This window comes from Hyposmocoma kahamanoa, unplaced genomic scaffold (assembly GCF_003589595.1).
Source record: "Hyposmocoma kahamanoa isolate Upper Pololo Valley unplaced genomic scaffold, ASM358959v1 185, whole genome shotgun sequence".
Classification (NCBI taxonomy): Eukaryota; Metazoa; Arthropoda; class Insecta; order Lepidoptera; family Cosmopterigidae; genus Hyposmocoma; species Hyposmocoma kahamanoa.
The window spans coordinates 776,326-798,387 of record NW_020653715.1 but is presented as its reverse complement, the minus strand read 5'-3'; the positions used below and the strand labels follow the sequence as shown (position 1 = coordinate 798,387).

Sequence of the window (22,062 nt, the reverse complement as noted above, 5' to 3'; positions counted from 1 at the left end):
GAGGCAGTTAAAAGTACAGGGCCAGCTATGGTTTTCTCGAGATGTTAGCTAGCGTTTGAATAGGTTTTTATTCTAGGAGGAGAACTTTTAATTACAAGTTTGTTTTGGATACGAAAAACTTCTACGACCACAGTGGTCGAGTGGTATGTAGATCGGTTTTTATGGAGCCACTATCTCGGAGGTCTCGGGTTCGACCCCGGCAGGGTCGATGTAGAAACTAACTTTTCTATACTGTCTCGGGTCTGGGTGTTTGTGGTACCGTCGTTGTTTCCGATTTACATAACTTTGGGACCAGAGCAACGTATGTAATATTGTCTAAGTTACTTATTTGACAGTAATTGTTTCCACCTGGCGTCAAATAAGATACTTACCGAACTCATATTCATTGTATGAAAATTCCAGACCTGGATTTGATGATAACCTTCCACTGCTGCGAGAAGAGTGCAGAGGTATCGAAGCAAGTGCTGGACCTGCATTTTACGCTACGGACTTTGTTCACGGCCTTCTTCAAAGATCGATGTTTTGACAAGAAAGCCGAGTTCTGTCTTGAAACTATGTGAGTATTACCTGGTATTACTATGTTTTTAAGGATTTTAGATTTTTTTAGATGTGTGTCGTCGACCTCATCATCATTTTCCATCACGTGAGAAGGCAAACGTTGTTTGTGAAGCAAACTTTTCCGTAAATCTATTTCCTTATTATCAAGAATCCTTTCGTACTTGAGAGATTCCTTGTCAATACTTACACCCCTTCTTTGTATTTACCGATGTATGTAGAAGGCTTGTATAGTTAATGAACTACGTACTATTAGGAATATATTCCCGACACTGACCGACATGAACTAGTTCGTCTTGCACGGTCTTAATAGTTTATCGATCTTTTTAGTACAGTTAGAACTAGGAACTGTCTGCGGTGATAGTTCACCTGTCTTTTCATTCAGTAGTAACGATGCGAACGGGACAACTAGAGATCTTTCACTTCTTTTAGTAGAAGTTCGAGTGGGATGCATGAATGAAACTGCACGAATGAACGTTACCAGCTCGTTTAAGGTCTCTAATGCGTATCTACATTATGTATATATGTAAGCTTGTAAAAAGTAGTGCCCATTGTTCTTGGTATGTGTGGTAGACATCTATATACTATACTATTATATAATATATGTATACTATCGACTTACGTGTATATGAAATCGTTGTAAATAATTATTTTTAAACACACCATTCTACCTAAAATATACGTTATTCCATTGTTGTTTTGTAAAAACAAGGATATAGTTAGAACAATAGTCTTAAACCTGTAAATTAAGAAGGGAAATTAAATAGTACCGATTTTCGACGAAATTGTATTTATAAACACTTAGTAAAGTGTAGACAGTATACTATAGTAACGTATTGACATTGATATCATAATACTAGAAGTCTGTAGTAGTTTATGTGAATAACTAATATAGAGCGTTTGTTCAATGTCCGAGCAAGGACAAGACGAACTAACGAACTAAGGAACTAGATGAACTAATAATTTAGTTTAAAAAAAGGCTAAAAGGCCGATCAAGTTCAGTTGACCGATTGAACTAACTAGGATCGCTCCCTTTAGGGACGGACCAGCCTCAAGTCTAGTAGGTAGGAAATAGTTTCTTCTACTTTTATTGCTCATAATACTTTTTTGTGACATCAAGGAACATGTCGTGTACCTGGACAAGTCTATCCATAACTGTTGCAGTGCCACCCAAAGTTTTAAAACGCAAAGATCTGAGAGACACTGCCACTGCACCTATCACCTTGAGACATAAATTTGACCAGTGCCTATAGTTCCACCAGTATCCTTACCCTTCAAAACTGGAACGCAATAATGCTCATATTACTACTTGGGTTTTTTTATAATACCAAGTGACGGGGCGAACAAGTAGTGGGCCTGGTGGTAAGCGACACGCATGTTCATAACAGTTGCAGTGCCACTCAGAGCTTTAAGCCGCAAAGATCGAAGGGGCACTGCCACTGCGTCCATCACCGTGAGTCATAAGTTGAGAAGTCCCATGTGTCTGTAATTTTATCAGCATCCCTACCCTTCAAAACGGGAACGTAGTGATGCTCACTTTATGCTTGGCGGCAGAAATTAGTACGATGAAGTACTTTCCCTAGTCGGACTCTTTCACAGGGAGCGCCACTGTTACTGGATTGTAATTTACATTTAATTTTTATTATAGATAATAAATTGACGCCTTCATGTTATTTTTAGAAATAATGTCACAACCCTGGAATTAGGGTGAAGTCGCAAATTAGTATTGAGTGACCTGTCAAATGGGTTGATGACGCACCATTAGAGATCCGTGGATTCCAGTTGCTTATAACCTACCTTGTACCTTTTGGTTCATCTTCAAGCTTATTATAATTACAAAAAAATAGCCGTTATCATTACGTCACGGTTTCTGCAGTATTATTTAGTTAACGCAATTAAAAATTATTGTGAGAAAATCCGCAACCAGAACAGGATTTGATTGATGTAAATGTATTGTAATCGCTTCATAATTACTAATCATCAACGTCAAGGTCGCGGTTGTTGGTGACTACTACTATAGTATAATAGCAAGTAACGAAACGCCCGCGCCTGTTCGGCGCGTTAAGGTAGTTTTCCACCGGCGAGGCGAGACAAAACCATTTATTTCCACCAAAAATTGCCCTCTTATGTTACTGCCTCCGTAGCCGACCGGTTATACCGTGCTGGACTGCACGCAGAGGTCCCGGGTTTGATTCCCGGGCCGGGAGAAGCATTTGTATGGCCTATATTTGTTTCTCTCGTGAGTTTGGGTGTAATATGTGGTTGTCTTTGTGTGTGTCCATGGCACCGCGACCCAGGGCTTCCCTAGTGCGGGGCTATTAGTATGTGCATTATTATTATTATTATTAATAGCCTGCGCGAGCCATCACGAGCTCGCGCTGTGATTGTAGATAGTGAAGATTTAGTGCTGTTCAGTTTATCTAGCATAAATACGCGGCTGTGGTAACATATCCTGTAAATTACATTATTAAATACTTTAACGGTTAACCTATCACAAACTCGAATTTCTTTTTTCCGAATTTCATTGCTCCGTAAACCGAGCCGAGCGAGCGAAACGAACTGGCGCGGCAGCGGCCAGCGATTGCCAGAGCCGAATTTGTTTGCATTACCTGGACGGTATGACCCCTTCCTATAGGTTTAGGTTAGGTTAGTATATGAAAAAGTAGCACGATCCAAACGAGCGAAGCGAGCGAATCACAAGTCGATCAAATTAACTTGCATCTCGTTTACCACATTTTCTAAAGGTGCTAGGTGCCTTAATTTCACGAGTTGTATTGTGCGATACGTTCTAATACTTTTAATATCTGTAATAAGAAAGAATATAACAAAAATGTATCATAGATATAGTTTTTTAACAAAATAAAAATATTCAATTAGATACATTGTTCAAACGGTTTGTTGGGGAAATAAAAATCGGGAAAAGAATAACTTATCAATATGTCAAAATAGTGAAATATTAAATGGTGTAATGAAAAAAAAAACCGTAACGTGTTTTCGGACAAATGAAACAAAATCTATCAATAAAAACTAAAGGTTTTCGGAGAAAAAAAATCTGTAAATCATGTTCCTAGCTTGTGATACGTAACCACTTTAATGGAAGAAGAATCACATGAAACCAACTTTAAAAAAAAATCTCAATACGTACCCCACAATCTCCCGATTGATACTAATAGCTATCGCGAGCTCGCGTGAGAAATCGTGTGTCCGTTGCAAAGTATAATACTTTATGTAGGCAGTAATACGGTACAACAATACATCAACAAATATTTCAATTATCACCTCGCCCATCTAAACAATTCCACCGAAGAAGGGCTACGAGAGAGAGCTCGTCTTGCCTCGCCGGTGGAGAAGCACCTTTAATGCTTACTCCGCTCGGAGCGTAGTAGGATTGATATATATTATTCTTTTAGTTGTATTTACCTACAGGTTATACACCTAATTTGAAGTTAAGTGTCCTGCTAAATTTGCCGGTGTATGTATGTATATACTAATGTAAATTATCATTTGACAATAATAACCTTTTTCACTTTCCAGTCTTTTCGCGCCTTTTCCTACCTTCACTGTGAATGGCTACCGAGCAATCTACGCCAGGTTGCTCGACGCAGATCCTCGCAACTTTAACTTCACGGATACAGTCCGCAGTTTCATGATGATTTTCGATCTATGGCAGTATGAAGAGGGCACTTGGCCTGGGTTGGTATTTCTTATTTACTGGTTTCGTCAAGTTGCAAAGCTTGGACCTTAAAAATGGACTTTAAAATGTTGTTTTACAAAGCATGTCATAATACTAGTTTTATAGAAATAAATTTTTGTTAGGTTGTCATACTTGGCTTTCGTGTTTCTTTTTAATTTTGTTTTTATGAAAGTGCAAACATAAAACAGTATATTTAAATTTTATTGAATTGATATTCAATTATTTTTATGTGAAATTACTCCACTAGTTCGTTATAATTATTAATGCAAAGATCGAACACTCAGGAAAAAATCCTTCAATCCGGCCGGATTCGAACCGACATCTTATAGCATACCGCGCCAGACGCTATACCAACTAAGCAACGGACCTACTAACGAATTTTTCTATGTGTTTGCTTCGTATCTTTGCATTTGGTTTTTCAACGACTTTTTAGCCGTAGCGCCATCTATGAGAAATCTATGATATTTCGTCACCGAGTTAGATACCTTTAGCTACCAGACCTGGCTAGAGATGTCGAGGTATTTAGAGGAGGAACAAAACAGTATAACTTAGTTTGTTGATATCATGGACCAAAAGGACAAGAGTATTGCTAATCGCGATACAAGACTGCGTACTCGGGTATTTAGTACCTATTGGTACACAGATGTTGCGGCGAGTACCAAAGAGCTATTTTTAACCGACTTAAAAAAGGAGGAGGTTATACATTCGGCTGTATATATGTTTTCAGATATCTCCGTGAAATGTGGGCCGATTTTGAAAATTCGTTTTTGTTTGAAAGGATGCACTCTCGTAGTGATCCCATACCAAGTCAGAATCAATCAGGATCCCATGAAATCGAAGGAAATCCTCAAATTTTATATGCATATGCGTGTATTCAACAATTTCACTATCAGTTGTGCACCGATAATGAAAAGTCTTCTTTTGTTTAAAAGGGTATACTCTCGAGGTGGTCCCTGATGCTGTTCTGGGTTCGGCTATTACAGATTACTTATTATTTTCCACAAACAAAGTCCATTTTTCACCATGACAATCAAAAAGGAAAATATAAAATGTACAAAGGAGTCCATAATAGTCCCATTGTCACCAAGAAGTCAGAAGCTGATGAGTGGAATTTGAAAGTCAATGAGTGGATGACATGGAAATCGAATAAAGCCGATAAACAAACTTTTGAGGATGTTTTTAATGCAATAGTTACAATTATTGTAACTAATTTGTTTTACATTGACAAGCTGCAATTATCAAAGCTACCCTAATGTCTAGTGGTAACAAACAAATCAACTACATTTATTACACAGATTTTTTATAGTTAGTGCCGGCTATTATTTTATATGATTTAGAATTAATGCCATCTACCTATATTGGCAAGCGATAATTTGTAAATTAGTTTGTAACATACAATGCCATCTATTGACGCGAACTACTTGTGTTTCAAAGAGGAATTAATCAATATCCACAGCCATTTAACAATGACTTCCAAGCTATCGATCAGCGCCATCTAAACATAAGACGGGATTTTGACCTTTGTCAAGGTTACGATCTGTAGTACGGAGATTAGCAGCCCTCTTCACTTATTGGTCCATGATTAATACAAAGATCGAAGAAATCAAAGAAAAATCCTGGCAACCTAGTGGTGCTAGTGGAGCTACGGCAAATATAAAGGTGGTACAACAAAGATCTGCAACGAGCACGTAGAGAACATGTTTACGTAAAAATGTCGCTTACGATAAGTCATCTTCATGGTTCGATATGCTGAGTCAGCGCTTGTTTTATTTTTTTTTCCTCGTAGATTCAATCTGTATTTGTGTCAAATTAGAGAATAAAGTGTACATCTATCTAAGAGTATGTATCAATAATAACAGACCAGTGGAGTATTTCACAAGAAAATATATAATTATCAAGGCAGTAAAAATGTCAATAATATACACAGTGTAACTTAGTTATTTTACGAGTACCCTTTTTTATTTATTTCTAATTTGAGAACTGTTTCTTCGTTTTCCAGGTTCGTATTGATGATTGACATGGACAAGACAGTGCTTGCCCACGTCTTGAAATTAGACGTTATGTCTATTCGACAAGTGCTCTATTTCTTACAGGTAGTTTAAACATACATTTTTTTTTACATTTACACATTTTTTGAATTAATTATCACTCATTCAAGGGGAGCACGAAAGCCTTCCCGCACGACGAACCATTCCTTTCTTGTACGTCTATTACACCTAGCACCAGCTGAACCTAATAAGTCGTCTTCTAATGCATATAATGCTTGCCATCCAAGTGATAGGTTTTGCCAATCGGCGTAAGGTATTCGCCGATCGTTGCCCTTTGAAGTTTGTCTTCCTTGTCTAAAAATGTATATCATAGATAGAGAAGAACCTTCCTAAGTTTCTTACAGGTGGCGGTGACTTATTTCAATTTTTGTTTAAATCCAATACAAGTTCCAGTTGTAGAGTAGTAGTAGAGTTGACATCGTGTTTTGATTTGATCGAGTATTACTTATTTGACAGTAATTGTTGACTGACAGCGGTGGCCCCAGTGTGGCACCAGACGCTGGTTCGAATCCAATCAAATTAAAGGAATGTTTCTTTGTATTGTTGGATCTTTTTTTTTGCTTAGACGATCTCCGCGGTCGAGTGGCTTGCACACTGGTTTTTATGGTGTCGCTCTTAGGTCCTGGGTTCGAACCCCGGCCGGGTCAATGTAGAAACTTTTCTATATTTTCTGGGTATTTGTAGTACCGTCGTTGTTTCCAATTTTCATAACACAAGCGCTAAAGCGCTAACTAAATTAACCAAAGGTACTTACTTTGGAATCAGAGCAACGTGTGTGATGTTATCTAATATTTAATAATAATATAAATTTTACCAGGAATGCATGCTCGTGAAACTGAAGGAGGTGCATTTTCTAAACGCGCCGTATTTCATGGACAAGCTGATGATGCTGCTCAAGCCGTTCATGAAGAAAGCACTTCTAGATATAATTCACGTCCATCAAACTGGGACCGAAGACATTTACAATTATGTACCTAAGAAGGCTTTCCCTAAAGAAAATGGTGGGGAATATAAGGACTATAACAGTGTTAGAGGTGAGGTATACAAAACAACATTAACTGGATCATAAGTGACAGTGCAAAGATGGCTACAGTAGACTGCCGTAAGGGTCCATAGATTTTGAACTCGTATTAACATACGTAATCGTTCAGTCTTCTAAATTTTGATAGACATATTTTTACCTAACGACCGTGGTGGGTTCGATTCCCTTTAAGACCAATTAGGGAAATGAAGTTTTCTAAACTAAGCTAGTTAAGGTTAGCCCTAAGTGTTATAACATTCTGGGCGCTGCAGATCGGGTCGCCCTATTATGGGAAACTAATTCCCTAACTCCTATTACTCCTCATTAACTTAAGGTTAGGGTCCCATGAAATTGGGTAGTGTAAGACGTTTTATCAGCCGTACACCTCTGCGCATCGTTATTGACAGCCAGAAGATATTTATATTTTTTAAAATTTTTATTGAATTCATATTCAATTATTTTTTGTGAAATTACTCCACTAGTTTGTTATAATTATTAATACAAAGACCGAACTCAGAAAAAAAAACTCCTTCAATCCGGTCGGATTTGAACCGACGTATTCTTGCATACCGTGCCAGACGCTATACCAACTAAGTTACGGAATTAACCAGCGGACCTCATGAATTTTTCTATGTGCTTGCGTCGTGTCTTTGTATTTGGTACTGGGTAGGTCTCTTCGAAGGGTATAATCACCATGATCACTCCTGTCCAATGCTTGTTGAGTTATAGAGCATTTCAAAGTCGTCGAAGGTTATATTTTCCTTTTTTTAGATTTAAATTAATTGATAATTTGGCTTAATTTTTAAACATATTTTTAATTTAACTTTACTTTCCAGATGATGTGGTGAAGAGACTAAGAGCCAACCCCGACTTCTTCCGTGACGAGAACAGACGAAGGGTCTGCGAGAACAAACGACCCAACGGCAAGAATACCACAGTCGAAGAGCTATTCGGCATTCAGGGAAGCTTTAAGAAACTCGATATTGATTAGATATAAGGTGATCGGTTTATGATTTGACTATAAAGTGAGAATATTAAATAGGCTAATGATAATTTTGGTGGTTTTAATTCTTCCTCATAGAGTCTCCCGTGAAAGGCCGTGGTTCTTGCTTATCGTAATTTGTAGTTTTTTTATATATCAAGTGACGGCAGCAGTAGAGCTCCGTGTGGAAGAGTTCGTCCAGGGAAGTTCTGCCACTTGATCTATTTCTGCCGCCAAGCAGTAATGTCACCATTACTATGTTCCGGTTTTGAAGGGTAAGGGTGCTGGTGAAATTATGGACCTTAATATCCTGAAGTTAGAGTAAGTGTCACTTAAAATTTTTCAAAAAGTATTTCCCTAATGCTTGGCTATGAGTGCGTGTATCTGTTTATTATTATTCATATATAACCCCTGTTAGCGGCTCCATCTACCAACACCAGCCCTACACCTACTGCAGGCTCTTCAATAGTATAGTTAAATACGCCACCCTATCATTAGATGGCGTTGTTTTGTAAATAAATAATATCGGTGATGACCATTGATTTACAATTATATGGACGTCGGGTCCGCGTTAAAAAGTGTCCGAACTTATAGGGCGTTAAAATCGTATACAGAGCGTCATTCACGCTTTAGTCTTCGTTTGTTCGACTGACAGCGAAGCAAGCAAAATTAGACAGTACTGCGATGACATTACATTTTAAATTCAACGTTTTAGCTTTTTCATATTCCTTTACATGTCACTACGTTTAAATAGGTTGACTTGGGACATTTTTTTCGTGGTTTTTGTATTAGACCCGTCGTCCATTTATTTGTAAGTCAATGGTGATGACGACTACTTTTTCTTACTTATGATTGTTAATATAATTAATATCGAAAGATGAATTTTTAATTTTTTATAATACCAAGTGATGAGACGAACAAGCCGTGCGCTTGATGGTAAGCGACACGCCTGTCCTGTCTGTGTGTAACAGTCACATTACCACTAAGAGCTTTAAATCGCAAAGATCTGCCACTGCCCTCGGCACCCTGAGACATAAGTTGACAAGTACCATGGTGCTTGTAATTTTATCAGCACCCATATCCTTCAAAACCGGAACGCAGTAATGCTTACATTACTGCTTGGCGGTAGAAATAGGTAAGGTGGCAGTACTTCCCTGGACGAACTCTCTCACACGGAGCTCTACTGCTACTAGAATATAGTAAAGTAATTGTAATAATTGTAAAATGGTAACACAGGCTTGATTTGATTGCCTATATAAGAGGTGCTCTGTCCTTAGTTTATTTTTCTCTGTTTGCGTTTTTTCCAATAAAAATCGTTAAGCTGCCTGTCCGATTCTTCATTTCCGCCACTCCTAGAACACTCTTCAACGTCTAAAGCCTGGTACTCATCAGCGAATGTAACTGTAACATGACAGATGCAGGAACGAACCGCACGCGCAGCAAGTTTGCAAATCACGTACCTACACACTATTATTTTTAGAACAAGCAACGATTGCGGTTAAAGCTTTCTAGTGAGTACCATCGTGTTTGGGGGTCCACTCCCGTCGAAATAATTACTGTCAAATGATTTATACTCTACTAGTTTTAAAAGACGCGTGATGCGCATGAAGCATCATACTTGATATCGTTTTTGGATTTGGTCGAGTATTACTTATTTGAGGAGTAGACACCCAGGTGGTGACGATTGGTTTCGACGAGTTGTTAGATTACAAATTGCGACTTTATAGACTTTTCATTTGGAGTATTTTTATTCTGTATCAGGGGAATTTTAATTTAAGTTTTTATTAATTTATGACCTATGCTAAACAAATATGGACTATGAAGGTGTATGTTCGCTTACATTGCATGCATGCTTTGACAGTTTTTGTATAATGGTCATGGCGAGCGATGTATTAGGCTCTTCCACTAAGATGCTTCTCAGATCATCAATCAATTTGACAATAGTTTAAATTTAAACGATTGCATAACAAACAATTTACGAAAATGGCAGTCAAATTATTTAAATCGCTTTTTAAAAGTTTCTACGCTCTGTGGCTTCCGAAATGACGATTTTAAAAATGAAATTTGCGTGAAATTAGGTTTGATTTGTATTTATAATGCGTAACTATGTCGTATATAAAAGGGAGCGAGATATGGAAGGAATTAAAGAAGTAAATTACAGAGACTACTGTTACAGTTTGGGAATTCGAGAAATATGAAGGTCTTTGGTCTTTTATTGGTTATTATGGCCATTGTTTTTGCTGTCGTGGTGAGGATTTACTTTTTGACCTATTTGAGTGTATTTTGCGGTCAATTTTTTTAATATTTATATTTAATAAACCATCAATACTTATATTACGTTACTAAACAATGTATGCCATTAAATATCAAACGTAGCGTGGGCTGGCCACCCACAAGGTGGACTAATAACTTCGTGAAGGCTGCGGAAATTAGTTGGAAGCGAGCAGCACAGGATCTGTTGTGGCGTACTTTCGTTAGGGAAGTCCTCAACGACCCTGACGACCATATCACTCTCGCTACTTTAAAGGCCAATCGGATCGCTGACCAGTCTCACTCCCTCCCTAGAGTCCCTCATACGGGACGTCCTGCACGTACTTGCGTAGATTCTCTCTTACAGTACGTCCTCGTGGTGGAATTTTTTTTTGTATTTTCCTCAGTTTTCCTCTGACATGAAGATCAGAGATTTTTTGCATCAGAAAACGGTTTAATTTATAATGATCATAATCAGCTTTTAATTTATCTTAGTATAGTATGTGGGAGCTTGGGAGCGCAAGGCTAAGGTTATTGTAAACTATACTTAATTTACTTTTTTCTTTTATTTTTTTTATTATTATATCAATTTGTTTTTTTCTCTCTTTTTTATTTTATTGTCTTGTTTTTTTCCTTGTATTTCATTTTTTTCTTCTTTTTTGCTTATAGTGTAGAGATTATTTACAGACTTATATTCTATGTTTTATATCTATGTATTACAATATAAGATGTACTATATACTTAATTTCATATAATATTCTTATACATTTCGTTCTGATGCTCTTTAAGAGATCCATTTTGTGGTGGAAGCTCCCAGTTCGTGCCCACTAGAGCGCCCTCAGATACGCTACTTAGTTTTAGTTTATTTTTAATGGGTTAAGAGTCTTCAGCTCACCCATTCATCCGGTGGCGCAGTCAAGGGCATCAGCGGCCAATTGCAAAGTTTCCTTCAATAAAAAAAGTGTTGGTGGAGGCCTATGTTCAACAATGGACTTTCGACTTAAATGGTGATGATGGAATATTAAACGTAACCGTAGATTTTTGATAGTTCATACGATATCATTACGTCTCTTTTCCAATCAAGTAGACATGGCTGTTTCCCTCACGCAAAAAAGTATTTTCATGATGTTGTTAAGGACGACCTGTTTTTTTATTTTTTTATGGTACAAAATGACGGACGAACAAGCACTGGTTGTAAGCGACACGCCTGTCCATAATAGTTGCAGTCCCGCTCAGAGCTTCAAATCGTAAACATGCTAGGGGCACTGCCACTAGTGATGAAAGAGACTCAGTCTTTTAAGGCCTCTTAAAAAACCTCGACTATTTTTTAACGCCTCACGACTAGTCTAGTCTTTTGACCCTCAAGTCTTGAGTCATAAGACTCTGAAGACTAATTCGGGTCCAAGCCTTTTAACCCTAGGAAGCTTGAAAGACTTATAGGACTAAAAAGACTAAAACAACTGGCGCCTCATAGCCTCGGGAGTCGCGAGTTATGAGCCGTTTGGCGTCATTTTATTTCTACCCACGAGGAATTTATTTTACGATTTTTATTATAAGTAAATAAAAGTGATTATTTACTACAAACTACTTACTACTAACGTCATTTTTATTTATAAACTTCGGGTTTCATAAGACATAAAATAGGTATATAAGTCCTTTGCAAACAACTCGAGTCGTTTAAGTCTTTCAAGTCGTTCAAGTTGTTTCAGTCTTTTGAGTCTTTAAGTATAACGACTGAGTCTTATTAATAAAAACTCGAAACCACAGTCTTAATTTTAGAGTCGAGTCCTGTAAAATGGAGTCGAGTCGTTGTAAAACGCCTTAAAAGACTGAGTCTCTTTCATCACTAACTGCCACTGTTGTTAATTCCCATGTGCCTGAATTTCACCAGCACCCTTACCTTTCATAACCGGAACATATTAACGCTAACAGTACCGCTTGGGGGCAGTTACAGATGCAGTAATTACAGTTTTAGTGACGTCGTCAATCTGGTTAAAATATGTATTAATTTCCTCACGTGTCCCTCCAAGTTAGCATTATAAATTTGTTATTCTACCAACACCCACCATATGAACAGACTATCAAGGCAGTCGCTTTTCCGTCCCAGTCATTACATCATCATTTACATTACAACGCTTTTTTCTGTTCATCACTTTTCATAACATCTAGAAGTTACCACAAATACAGCGCTACGCTCTGATAAACAAATTCAGTTAAATAACTAACATATAAAAAACCAATTATACAGACTGGTAAAAACATCGGTGCTGGTGGAGCTGCAAGTCTTCATGACCATGGATCGGGTAAGGCCGGCTGCAACAGGCCAGGAGTGCCTCCACCACCTAATAGTAAGTGAACTTAATAAACAGGATTTTGAATATTGATCTTCTGGCATTTCCTTTTAATCGACTTCAAGAAAAAGCAGGTTTTCAATTCGACTGTATTTGTTATGCGATAACGAATATATTTTTTTTGTATGTATGTTACGCGATAACTTTTGTGAACCGATTTTGATGATACTTGTTTTGTTGGAAAGAGGGTACTTAGTATTATACTTAGTATTACTCTTAGAATAATAACGCATAGAATGATAGTTTCATATCAAACGAACTGTCACAAGTGAGGCAAAAATCAAATTCATGTAGGCTAGTTTTAGTAGTAGGTTAATTTTCGGTTTTAGTGAATATTTATATACAAATACAAGTTGAAACGCGTTACTTCTTTGTGGAATGTGATGTTAGTATCTATTTTATGTCTGTCTGACGTATTTTTACACTCATTTACCGCACATTTCGTCATTTTTAGCTAAAACTCTTGATCTGTTCGCGGTGCAAGTCGTCGAAGTGCGGTCGCAAGTTGACCTTGAGCACTGAAGGCCCACCCGCTCGTGTAGGCCCTTTTGGCGCGCTTCAATTTGCCTCACTTAGCGTGTGTGTTTCGCGCACTTCAACAACTCCGATTTCAATAAAACTTGGCAAATATAAAGTGCCAGAAAGTGCAATGTCTGCCCTGAGTAACTTGAAAACTAAATCATATTATACTGACGACCTCGGTGACCCAACGATTTTTACTATGGGCGCTGGATGAGAAGGTCCCGGGTTCGATTCTCGCGTAAGACCAAATTGGGAAACTTTTCCAAATTGGCTCTGGCCTGGGTGTTCTTTGAAGTGCCTTAAAGTGAATTCCGCTGTTCTGGTACTCACAGCGAATACCCTACTTTGAGACCAGGCAATTGGTGTAGTCGTTTAGCACATTAGTATTGTTATTATATTTTGACAACATCATGGTCTTGGGAATTGAGTTTAGACTCAGACTGAATTGAGACACTTGGAGCACTTTCCTATCGTATCATATATGGAAAACCCAAATTTAAAATCCGGACGTTGGTTAATGTGATTCTTTAGCATGTATAAAATTCAATCTGAAACAGAAGAGGTTTTGTGTGTGTTAATTGAGTATTTTTTTTTACAGACGCCACCGGTTGAAGCACTGTCGAGAAAAATAACAAAAATTAAGATATGAAACAATGTGAAACAGCAATAAATTAATGGAGCAGCTCTTTGTCGTTTTAATTTTCACAATAGTTTTATAAATAAATATATGCCTTTTACAATAAAAAATATATTCAGAAATAAAATTTTCATTTGAGAACTTTTCTTGACTTTGACACAACTAGAATATATTTTTTATTAAAAACCGTTTTGGACCCTTTTTAACCGACTTCAAAAAAGGAGGCGGTTCTCAATTCGACTGTATGTTCTTTTTTTTGTATGTATGTTACGCGATAACTCCGGCATTTGTGAACCGATTTACATGATTCTTTTTTTGTTGGAAAGGGGGTACTTCCATAGTGGTCCCATTTCATTTTGAAGAAAATCATCCACCTCGAAGGGTGGCTGTTCACGCATGAAGATTCATTTTCATAAATAGCGCCTAACATTAATTTAGGAGCAATTACTTTAATGGTTGATTTTGCTATTTCTCCAATTCAAGGCGTTTTTCTCTCATGTTGCATCCAGTGTGTTCGTTATCTTGTACGTTTGTTTGCTGCAGACCTAGCTGTGATTTTTGATTCCAACATAAAAAATGTGTGGTCGTCCTTTTCCTAACTCAACTGACGCTTATTACGACCTTTCGCAGGAAGCTTTATTAAACTATTTTGAAAATTGGTTAGGACGAATGAAAAAGTGTATTTAAGATAGAAAGGGAATATTTAGAAAAAAAATACAAAACATTAAAGCACCTTTTTAACAAAACCTTCGGAACAACCTTATTGTAATATTATAATCTCAGTACAGAGTATTAAACAAACCGACCTCAAAAGTACGTGGAATTACGTCTATTTGCTAAGTTTTATTGAAATATCCCCTAGTTCGCCACTGTACAGGACTTGACACTGGAGATAATAAAAATAGGTTCTCACTACGACACTACTCAAAGTATATTGAGAGAAAAACGGAATATCGCTAATGTGAATAATAAATGCTATTTCTCCAATTCAAGGGAATTGGAGAAATAGCAAAACCAACAATTAAAGTAATTGCTCCTAAATTAAAGTTAGGTGCTATTTATAAAAATGAATCTTCATGCGTGAACAGCCACCCTTCGAGGTGGATGATTTTCTTCAAAATGAAATGGGACCACTATGGAAGTACCCCCTTTCCAACAAAAAAGAATCATGAAAATCGGTTCAGAAATACCGGAGTTATCGCGTAACATACATACAAAAAAAAACATACAGTCGAATTGAGAACCTCCTCCTTTTTTGACGTCGGTTAAAAATAATATAACAAATACTACTTCGCGCGAAATAACAAGTGAACAATAAAGCCGGCACGGTCCGACGCATCAAAAAATTGTGGAACTTGACACCACTTTATGATGATGATGTTTATGACAATGTGTGAATTATTGTAAATGTCAATAATTTTCATTACTTCCTGTATGGGAGATATAAAAATCGACTGAAATGTGCAATTGGCATCAGTTCTAACAGAATGAAGTTTTTGGGAGCTCTTTTCGCCTTTCTGGCGTTGGTGTTCGCGGCTGTGGTAAGTACTGCTTTTTAATAGTTTATATTTGCGTTTAATTTTCTGTGTATTATTAGGATACATATTATATTTATATAGTGTAATATTAAATGATTTTCTTTACCTATGAAACAATAACACGAGAGGACTCAGCTGATCTCTATACTACAGATAGTAACTCTAAACAAGATAAAAAATCCATTTTATCGCTAGATGGCGCTGATCGATAGCTTGGAAGTAGCTATGTTATGTAAATGGCTGTGGATATCAATTAATTCAACTTTAATATAAGTAGTCAGTTTTTTGTTTACAATATTATTTAATTGTTGATGGTGAGCTAAAATTATTTTCTGAATTTTGACAAAATATGCGTATCATTAGATGGCATTGTGTGTTAAAAAGTAATTTATAAATTAACGCTTCCTAATATGGGTAGATGGCGCTAATCCTAAACAACGTAAAATAATAGCCGGCATAATTTCTTTGTTATCACTATTAATTAAAGTAGCTATTATAAATTGTAAGTTGTCAATGTAAAACTAAGTAGTTGCTAAAATAGCTGTTTGGTTTTAAATGCCCGATTACGTTGTATTGTATCATGACTGCAGTCCCTTTGATATAAAGTATACGAAAATTTGCATTAAAATTTATACTGTTGATCAAGCTTCACTGGAAAGCCCACGTCAAGAAGAAACGAGAAGAACTAGACATTCGTTACAGAAATATTACTGGTTGCTTGACAGACAATCTACACTATCTGTAAGTAATCTATTATTGTATGGGCAGGTCCTAACGCCAGTTTGGACTTATGGTATACAGCTCTGAGACTGCAACGCAAAAACCAACATAGATGTTATTCAACGTTTCCAGAATAAAGTGCTTAGGAATATTGTGAATGCCCCTTGGTACGTTCGAAACGAAGATCTCCATCGAGACTTGGAAGAGGAATTCGTAGACAAGATAGCACACAAATACGCCGAAGCCCACCAATTATGTGAACGTTGAAACCATTCAGCACCTTGTCCACACAAATATCATAAGACGTTTAAAACGGACAAAACTATATGAATGTAGTGTTCATGTAAGATTAAATTAATTAGTGCCAGTGACACTGAACAAAAAAATTACACGATAAAAGTGTCTTCGCCTTAATAGATGACAAGAAAATTGCCAGTGGGTGAATTCTTTGGGTCGTATTCCAGAAGTCTACTCAATGCTCAAGTCAGGACTTGAGTATGATTTCAAGCACTGGAAATACGACTCTAATGGCAAGCAGTTGAGTATGATTTCTAGTGCTTTAAATCCTGACTAGAGCATTGAGTAGAGTTCTGGAATACGACCCTTAGTATAATTTGTTTATTTATTAGATTAAGTGAAATGTAAATTACTTATTAGTCTTGTATTTGGCTAGATTGTAATGTATTTATGATGTACTTTATTGGTGCCTAATAAATAAATGAAAAAAAAAAATATATATATACAAGATTTTGATTATGGTCTTGTTAAATGTATCCCTTTTTTTTTTTTTTTTTTTGACGGGGGGGAAATCTTTATGGATACCCCTGAGCCCAGGGAGACTCAGGGGTTATGTGGGGACTCTCCCTCCAGGCTTGAGGGCCTACCCCACTAAAACCCCCCCGGGTTTCCCTCTCGCCGGTTGAGTCGGCGCCGTGGGATCAGTGAACATTCACCACGACGCCGCCCGGTTGTTAAATGTATCCTAACAAATAAACGATTTTGACTATTTCAAAGTAATGCAATATTTGTTTTTTCAAACAAACCGACGTTTCGGGCCCTTTACAGGTCCCATGGTCACGGTTGACTGAGGTGGTATAGTCTTCAACCAGTTATGTCTAATATTAATGCAAACCACCCTATTTTTTCACTATAGTTACAATAGTTATTAATTAAATACCTTATTTTTAATTTTACAAAGAAAACATTCCAATTTACGTTACATTAAATTTACAAATTATTTTATTGAATGAATTTTTATTATGTTTAATTTATTATTAATTATTAATAGAAATTAGAATAAAGTATTGATTAGTATTAAGTATTAATTAGTACTGCAGTCTTATGTCTGTTTGGGATTTTTCATTAGCGGAAATACTGGATCCCAAACTGGTGGTACGGAGAAACCATCTTCCCTGTTGAAATTAGGATGTTTTTTAATTTCAATGGCCTCTCGCAGCATCCTGGACTACGGCATAACGGACTTCTTTTGTATGTGTAGGTTTATCCATGACATGCTCGCAGACTGCAGACTTGTTTACGCGACGGTGTTTGACATCAGCTATATGTTCTTTGACGCGGGTACAATTTAAATCCGGAAAAATAGTTTAATTTCATATGTGTAACAATCGCGAAAACCTAAGAACTCGATAATGCAATATTTTTAAGCTAACCAGCGCTTTATTGTTTATAGCCGATGGCTGTATGGCGGTGTCCAAACGATTGCTTGCAATCGACGAACAAGTGGCATCTTTGTAGAACAGGGCATCTTCTTAGCTGTTCATAATGATGATTATACATTCCAGAGCGGCATGAGTCACGCAGGAGTGGCATCGTTGCAGGCGAACGAACCGGCTGGCTGCCACGGTGGACCACCCGGTGGTGGACCTCCAGGACCCCCACCCCCACCACCACCCGCTAGTGAGTCTTGAACTAAACTGCTTAAGTTAACCACAATTGATGCTCTTAAGTACAATTTTCACTTTTCAGTATTTTTGTATAGGGGTAATAAAATTTTAAATCCGGACGTTGCTTATTTAACCTTCTGACTAAAAAAAAGGGGCTTTATGATTGTAATAGTTAATTGAGCGTTTTTGTTTACAGATGCCACCGGTTAAAGTTCTGTCGATGAATCAACACAAAATGAAGATTATATAGATTTACCAATAAATTCATGAAATTTTTTTTTTTTTGTAATTTTATCAGTACTTTTTTAAACGCCTTTTACAACAAGGTGCAATTATAGTTAGTTAAAGACAAAAAAATCATTTGAGTTCAAAAAAATGTAAGTTTTTTAAGATACCAACTAACGATAATGGGACAAACATGTCGTGCACCTGGTGGGAAGCGACGCGCCTGTCCATAACAGTTGCAGTGCCATTCAGAGCTTTAAAGCATAAAGATCTAAGGAGCACTGGTACTGCGCCCGTGACCTTGAGACATAAGTTGACAAGTTCCATGTGTGTGGTTTCTCCAGCACCCTTCAAAACTGAAACTCAGAAATGCTCACAATTTTACAATTTAATGTCATACGCCATTTTGCTTAGGGGTAATGCCGCCGATATTAATAGAACTGTGTACTGCAGAAACGTGCGGTTAGGACAATTTACAATCAGGGCCCCAGTGTCTTTGAGAGATAAGTTTAAGGAAATTAACATTCTTATACTAACCTCACAGTACATTTATGAAAATGTAATTTATGTTAAAAGGAATAGTAATTTATTTATGAAAAATAGTGACAGACATAACATTAATACGAGGAATAGAAATAAACTAGCTTTTCTTGATAGTCGTCTTCACAAAATCAAAAAATCATTTAAGGGGCAATGTATACGCTTCTATAACAAAATTCCGGTTGATATACAAAATTTGCCTTTCTCGAGGTTTAAAACTATAGTAAAACAAAACCTTTATACTAAAGGTTATTAGACAACTTTAAAGAGATTAACATTCTTACACTAGCGTCTAGTATATTTATGAAAATATAATTTATGTCTAAAGGAATAGTAATATTTCCATGGAAAATATTGAAACAAAATAATTAATACTAGGAATAAAAATAAACTAGCTGTTCTTCACAGTCGTTTTCACAAGTCACAAATATACGCTTCTGTAATACGATTCCGGTTGATATTCAAAATTTGCCATTTGAGTACGAGGTTTAAAACAATAGTAAAACAAAAATTGTGTTCTAAAGGTTATTATTCTACAGCTTCTGCTTACTTGGATGACAAAAATCAGTGGTAGTGACCCTTTTTGCTCTTGCAGCTATTGTCGATATAAGATGTTTGAAATAAATATTGTTAATGATAAATGCATTCAAATCTATATTTACATGGAGCAACTCCTAGACTTTCTTGCTTATTCTCAACAGGGGAATCTATTACGAATGACCAGTACTAGAGTAATTTGCTTGATAAGGTGGCAGTACTTTCCTGGACGAACTTTATCATAAGAAGAATCTTCTACTACAATTTATTCTTTGTAAATAAATACTGACTTCAATACCCTATATTATTGTGCCTTTTTGTTACATCCAGTATACGCAATGCCCTGTTACACGTACGTAGCTATAACTATGTCGACAATAGCATTATTGCAAAAAAAACGCATTATGTATGACGCTTGAGCATATTGCATACTTAACAGCACTTTACGATGAAGCGTGTAATGATAATTATGTATGCATTGTAAGTGTAGTAAAGAACAATAATTTTTCATAATTTCCTGTAGAGAATAGTTGCAATAATTTGTTGTTGAATAAACAGTTGGTACATACGTACGTTGTTAGCAACTTGAAGATTTTAAAAAAGCGCTCCTTTTTGTTATCATGGCCTGGTATCCACGGTCGTGGTAAGTTCCAATTTTTACCCGAATCTGCTTTGCGTTCCCATTACTGTCGTGACGATAGATAGTCGTGCAGTTTAAAGTGTCGTGGCTTGTATATTTAAATGTACTTGTTCACACATAGAACAATGTGATTAACTGTCGCTCACGACTTTTTTTACGTTACGATGACAGACTGTCGTGACAATAAGAAGAGCTAGAACGACAGTCGTCCGGTGATAAATAAAACGTCATGATAAAAATGTGACGACAGACAATCGCAGCTTCAAACGATTCTGTTGTGCAAACGAGAAGGCGGCTGCCGTAAATCGATAAATTGTCGCCACGATCTAGTGGGAATAGCTAGATACGACAGTCGTTCAATGATAAAATAAATGTCCACGACACAGCCACGACAGATAATCATGATATGCGAACAGGCAAGCTGCGTCAGTCGTCCTACGATAAATCGTCGGACTTCTTGCAAATAAGCCGACGAAATAAAACGACGTAATGAGAACCCTAAAACACATTATTCAACTGGTTATATACGGGAGTTCACTGGGATCTGTGTTCAGGGATCTGGGATGTGCTTTAGCCTGTATGGCTCCTTAAATATTTTTCTTCATCAACATCAGCCTATCGTAGTCTACAACTGGACATAGACCTCTCCCAATTTGGCCCGCTCTTCAGCTTGTCGCATTCATCTACTGCCTTTCGCAGATAGATAGGTCCTATACTACGTTTGTTGAGCTGTGGTCTCAAGAACTAGTTTCTCCCATTGGTTATCAGTACATTTTGCTTATTTTACCAGAAATAACGACAACATTGGTTCTCTATCGGATACGGTTTTGGTGAAATTACAGACACATGGGCCTTGTCTACTTATGTCTCAGGGCGACGGGCGCAGTGCAGTGCCCGTCAAATCTTTGCGATTTAAACCTCTGAATGGTACTGCAACTGTTATGGACAGGCGTGTCGCTTACCATCAGGTGCACGACTTAAATATAAAAAAATACTTTTATTATTATTTTCTTCGTTTGGATTTCTTCGGTCATCCAAGAGGATGGAGGGGAACTTTTGCCTTCGGTAAGACTCCAACCATTACCAAATAGAGTTGGGCTGCGTTTGAGTATTTGAATATAATAATGTTTTCACTAAAGTTATCCAAACTTCTTAGTTTACAATTTAGATCCACCGTCCGTTTCAGAAGTCCGGAACACACCAATCTTTTTTTATAAATAATAGACACACGCTTGGTCACAATCTCACCTAATGTTAAGTAAAGATGTGTACGCGTTTGCGTAAAAAATGCCTATTTACTTTAGTCTTGAATAGGCCCAAATTGTCTTTTTCGGGAAACACAGATGCCGAATACATCAGAAAGGAGGAAGCAAAGCGCTTAGTGCGAATTGGTGGTATATCAACGACATAAGGATGGAATGTTCCGGACTTTCTAGTTCTACCGATGGAGGAACGGTGAGGGTGGAACTAAATTGAAAAGTTCCTGCGCACTCTCTCCGAAATGTATCCGATAGCAAACCGACAAGCAGGCTACTTCTCTGCGATGGTCGAGATTTTGAAGCTTTGACTCCACAAGAGAATTATTGTTAATAAGTCTCTTTGCTTTTCGCGCCACCGAGTCCAAGGCAGCTAACTGGTAATGGGCAGAGCCGTCCCAAAGGTGGCAGCAGTACTCCATACACGATCGAAGTATGCTGGTCTATTGCATTGGATTTTTTAAATAATAATAATAAAACTTGAATTCTATTCAAGGTTAGAATGAATAGACTTTTTTGAGATAAATGCTTACCGTCGCCGATCACATCGTTGCTAAACATCAGGTGAGATTATTCGGAAAGACTTAAAGAAACAACAATGTTTTTAAATATATAGATTTATTTTTTTTCAATATGGCGATT

At 37.1% G+C, this 22,062-nt stretch overlaps 1 protein-coding gene across 1 annotated transcript; it reads left to right on the top strand.

Moving 5' to 3' along the window:
* Window positions 1–401: 401 nt before the first annotated feature.
* Window positions 402–8,428, top strand: LOC113226259 (alpha-tocopherol transfer protein-like). Its single transcript, XM_026458823.1, has 5 exons — window positions 402–556; window positions 4,090–4,248; window positions 6,249–6,342; window positions 7,115–7,331; window positions 8,155–8,428. The coding sequence occupies exons 1-5, from the start codon at window positions 414–416 to the stop codon at window positions 8,307–8,309; spliced, it is 768 nt and encodes a 255-aa protein (XP_026314608.1). The 5' UTR covers window positions 402–413; the 3' UTR covers window positions 8,310–8,428.
* The last annotated feature ends 13,634 nt before the right edge of the window (window positions 8,429–22,062 follow it).

Bases quoted from the DNA above. Each gene is read 5' to 3' on its own strand.
- LOC113226259 (XM_026458823.1), top strand. From the start codon at position 414: ATGATAACCTTCCACTGCTGCGAGAAGAGTGCAGAGGTATCGAAGCAA. The intron at 557-4,089 runs GTGAGTATTACC...TTCACTTTCCAG, and splicing joins GAGTTCTGTCTTGAAACTAT to TCTTTTCGCGCCTTTTCCTA. The intron at 4,249-6,248 runs GTTGGTATTTCT...TTCGTTTTCCAG, and splicing joins GAAGAGGGCACTTGGCCTGG to GTTCGTATTGATGATTGACA.